This window comes from Gadus chalcogrammus, chromosome 15 (assembly GCF_026213295.1).
Source record: "Gadus chalcogrammus isolate NIFS_2021 chromosome 15, NIFS_Gcha_1.0, whole genome shotgun sequence".
Taxonomy (NCBI): Eukaryota; Metazoa; Chordata; class Actinopteri; order Gadiformes; family Gadidae; genus Gadus; species Gadus chalcogrammus.
Window position 1 is genome coordinate 2,910,577 of NC_079426.1, and position 4,902 is coordinate 2,915,478.

Consider the following 4,902-nt stretch of genomic DNA (forward strand, 5'->3'; position numbering starts at 1 on the left):
TAACGCCAGAAAAAAAAGTTAACTTCCGGATCCAAATTCCACCACGAACAAAGACAAGGATGAGAAGGGCTTGGATGGTTAGGAGTGCGGGATAAAAGCCACCATGGTTTTACTTTTCCTTTCTTTCTCATGATCAAATCTATGAAGTGCTTTCATGGAGACGACAGATGAAATGAGTGGGGATGGACAGGGAACTTATCCGGGGGTAGATGAGGAATTCCGGGCGGGGGGGGGGGGGGGTTAGGATCTGGGGGCCGGGGGGACCCAATCAATTCTAATCACACGGCATCTGAAGGTGCTCATGAGTTCATGAGTGCATCTGTCTCTGGACTCTGTCCCGGTGGCTTGGAGGAGGTTTACTTTACATCCTGTGTAATGTGAGGGGATAGGAAGACAGCCAATGCTAATGCAGACAGCCTTAAGGTGGGTTCCCTGCAGATCAGTGTGGGTAGCTTGTACAGAATAAGGACATAATAAATGATATTGCAATTTGCTGATTGTTGAGGTGAATATTTTGTCCCTTCTGCAACGGAAGCTGTCAAAACCTTTGGTCTGACACGAGTCTGAAGTAACACAATAAAGGACAAAAGATTTTGGAAAGATAAGCCACAACGTTTTAGATTTAGATTTGGATTGGAAGTGTAAAGTGGCCGACAATTTCGGGTAAATATGAGAATTGTTTGATTGTATTCAACAGGCTTTTCTTGTACTTTATTCATGGTTTGAACCTGGGATATTTTGAGAACTTGCCACTTTTGAAAAACCAATCAATTGGTTTAATAATTTATGAGTGAAAAATATTTAGGGAATCTGTTCAAATGCAACCAAAAGGCGTTGCAGGGTCTGAAGTATTCGGTTATGAATTTAATCCAAAATAACTTTTTTGGAGCACATATTTGCATAAAATGTACAATGTTTTACGTCTTGTGTTTTTCAACCCACAAGCAAACTCCCACCTCAGTCAGCATTAAGCAGAAAAACGAAATTGACTTACTTTTTTAAACCTTAAACTCTACCTTTGTTTCATAAATTAGAAAGGACGTTGTTGAACTATCTCAACATCTCTGAGCTGCACTAAAAAAAATGTACAAATTGAACAATCATTTTTCTCTCATTCGGTTGTGCGGCATCTCAAGGTCATTTTCATATTTACTCCAATTTAGTTTTTTGTCCATGTGTCACTCTCCGCCTCACTTAAATAAACCCCTTCTAGATAAAAAAAGACACGGAAATGAAAAGTGTAACCGCGGTCGTTCCGTGAGCTGTTGAGTCGGCCAGAGGAGCCTACTCACTGTAGAGTACGGTTCCCTGGGTGGCCCGGGTCTTCAGTGTCAGATAAAGCCCCACGGCGCTGGCCCGGCCGGGGGCCAGGGGATCATCGCCGGGCCCCTGAGGCTGGAGGAATGAAGCGAGGGGCTCCAGCATTAGATAGGAGGTCCCCGTGAACGCTGGGATGTGAATAGGGGTGTCTGGAGGAGAGAAGGGGCACATTAGAGACATGCTATGGTGAGGGGCTGTTGACCTGAGGGAAATGATGCTGGGGAGAGCGACCATTTTGGGGGAGTTGGAATTGACCTCACTCCGCAATGAAAGCAAAAATATCTTTGTCTAATTAACACTATGACTTGTGATCGCTAAGGATCTGCTGAATAAAAAGACAGCGTATCAAGACATGTCACAACAAAGTTTCTAAAGTAAAAACCCAGACAGAAAGGCACACGCACAACAAATACATATTTTTTCTCTCTGGAGTAGAAGCAGTCGACAGTACCACAACCACTTGAAAGAAATCAAACCAGCGCAAGAAAGACTCCCCCCTTTATTCAAGCGATTGTTTCCGGCGGTGACAGTTGGCCTATGAGCGCAGTCAGCACGACGCTCTCTCCCTGTCAGGAATGCTCGGTGATTTCCCAACGGAGGACAGAAAAAAGGGAAGGAAGAAGGAAATAGAAAGGGGAATGACTTCAAGGAGAACGGGAGGAGAAGGGGGGAAGACACGCGGGTCATCAGCGTCCCCAGACAGTAATGACCTGTTGGCTTTTCTATTTGACACAAATACATCTTTTCACCAGGCGCTCAGCTCACGGTGGAAGGAGGAGGCTAATATAAGCAGCGAGGGAAAAACCTTAGCAACAACGTATGTCTGTGTCCCGGGAATACACTGTACGCTATTATGGATCGGAAGGAGCTGCAGTGAAATCGATGTGGCATAAACAAGTATTCACTATTGTTTGCAGTTGTAAGTGTATGCAGTTGAGTACGATACAAAAATAAAACGGAAAACAAGAATCTATACATTTGTTTAAATCGGGAGCTAAATGCAGTAGTTGGCTGCATCTAAATGCAGCAGTTTGCTGCATTTAGGTAAGGGTGAAGAGATCTTTGCATATGTGTAGGTGGTGACCAACATTGTCTGTGAAATACTTCACCAACAATAATGATATTATTCTCTTTTTTAAAACAGCGAAAGTATAGTTGAGCAAGAAAGTAAGGAACTTGCAAAACACATCATATTTTTGACATGTGTAGTTGGCCTCCCCTCTGCTACTTATGTTCCACACTGGCTCGAAAACAGAAATTGAACTCTAAAGTAAAGACATCGTAATTATTGGTTTGCTAGTTAACAAGTGAGTCTAGATGGGCATAATATAATCTGCCCAAACAAACACACAAAAGGCTTCCATCTCAGTCCTACATGAATGTATTTTGTCGTTCAAGGCACACAGACACATATATTTGTAAAGATCTCGAGTCTACAAGTTGTTTTCATCGTCTGGATCATAAAGTGAGTCATATAAACATTGATAACCATCGGCATAAGTGGCAGTGACGCAGACCAATACTAATTAGGAAGAATGAAGACAAAAGCTGGGCAGATCGTTGTTTTAGAGAAATAAAATAGCCAGGTAAGTCCTGTACAAAATGTGCATAGCTTATAATACGTTTGATTCTTCCAGCCGAGAAAAAATACTTCAAAGCTTTAGAAAATAACTAAAGAAGAGAACTAATGAGGCACAGAGTGAGGTCATCAATATACAGTCACAGTATGAATCATTTCCTGCCTCAGTGGCTTCCTGTCTCTAGCAAACCTTCCGATTTTGGAAGCCATTTGCTCCATAACTAATTTTCTTTGGGCGTTCATTTAGCTTCAAATTGGAAACTTTCACACCAAACATAATGTCTTAGATAAGGTCTCTGGCCCGATGCTTCTTGTTCCCCCGGAAAAAAAGGCAATACATGACAGCCGAGGCGTGCTTGAAATATGACCGGGGAGAACTAGCACCTTGATCTGGTTCAAATCCCTTTGGTCCTTTAGTTGGTGGTTTGATATGTGACGAGAAGCCAGCAACCCGTTAATTAACACAATAAGGCTCTTCCTTAGTTTCGACTATCCACATCAGCCACTTTTCAACTCCAGTCAGGGCTTCCATAATGCATCAGGTATGATGTGTGACTTATTAATCCAGTCACGTGTCATGCTGTTTGGTGTCATCACAGCGGCTACTCCCTGACCTTGGGCGGGCGGTCAAGTCGTTCCGATCAATCAATCGTCCATTACTTCCTCGTTATCTTCCAGGGACAACTCTGGCAGACATTTCCGAACCCTGCCGATGCTACTTTACGTGACCTCTCGAGAGTCGATATATTTACAATCCGTTTGACCATCATTGAAGCAACCCATGAGTTTCGTGATTTGAAATCAAGATCCGAAATGGACGGCCATGCATAAGACGTGAACTTCTCTCCCAGAAGTTAACTTCAACAAATAAACGTATACATCAGGTTCAGCAGGCTGAATTCTATCACAGCATTCGTTTTTAAAATCTGGAATGGCATGAAAGTGAGGGGGAACGTCTTCTTGTTGAAAGGTTCTGGGATTGAACCCAAACATCTACCTGTAGGCATCCATTAGCAAGATGACCTGTCTGCTGTTGGGACTTTTACCTAGACTCTCAGTAAAGTATCTTTAGATATGCGTCAAAGGTAGGGTGGTGTATAAATATCCCACCTCTTCCCTTAAGGCCTCCCTCTGAAGCCACTTCCCCAAAAGACATGACTAGCTCGCTAGCGTTAGCATACGGTCTGCCTAGCCTTCTGGAAGACTCCGCTCATGCGCGATGATGAGTGCATGGGCAGAGTGCGCGCAGGTAGGTAAGCCGTCCAAACATTTCATTCCTGCCACATTCAATTATTGGCCGCGTTTATTACAGGCCTGTGACGGCCACGAATACCCAATTTCTCTTTTCATTATCAAAGCATCGTATTTATTGATTGTTGTCTGGATGTAAAGAGAATTTGAGAAAACCTGACAAAAAAAATGCCTCAAAAATAAATTGCCTAGCCCTACCTTTAAGTAGATAGGTCTAAATCTGATAAGAAGACGTCGGCGAGCTCTGCTCGTCGTCTGTGAGATAGCATCTGTTTGATGTAGCTCAAAGTAGTTCAAGAAGGAATATTTCCCTTATAGTCATCAACTTAGGGCGAAACATAAATGACACCCTAAGATCTCCAAAAACATGTTTCATTGCTGCCCTGAAGGCGAATCGCAGGCAAACCTCCAGGAACAACAGTGAGCCACGATCAGACAGACGTGCATCTTCTGCCCTCGTGCACACGTTGCACATGGGAGGATCAGCGGATTTATGTCCAGCCTGAGCACATGTGTACACAGGCAATTAGTCACGGTGCCCCCCCCCCCCATGACACGCACATACATCATTAAAGGCGGGAGCACAGGGGTGACTCGCGTTATCCCGGCCCGTCCCGTCATGGCTGTCACCTTAATTGGACATCAGAGCGAACGGGACCCCTACGTCGTCACCCTAGGAAGGGGTGAGAGAGCGACGCTCAGCCCGGAGGATGGGGTTGGTTGTTATTTTTTGGGGGGGGGGGGGGGGGGGG

At 44.3% G+C, this 4,902-nt stretch overlaps 1 protein-coding gene across 1 annotated transcript in view; it reads right to left on the minus strand.

Annotated features, from left to right (window-relative positions):
- Positions 1 to 4,902, minus strand: part of eys (eyes shut homolog) — a 101,102-nt gene that overhangs the window by 33,271 nt on the left and 62,929 nt on the right. Inside the window, exon 27 of the mRNA XM_056609869.1 lies at positions 1,293 to 1,469. Within this exon, the coding sequence (XP_056465844.1) occupies positions 1,293 to 1,469 (177 nt within the window). The remainder of the gene's footprint in view (positions 1 to 1,292; positions 1,470 to 4,902) is intronic.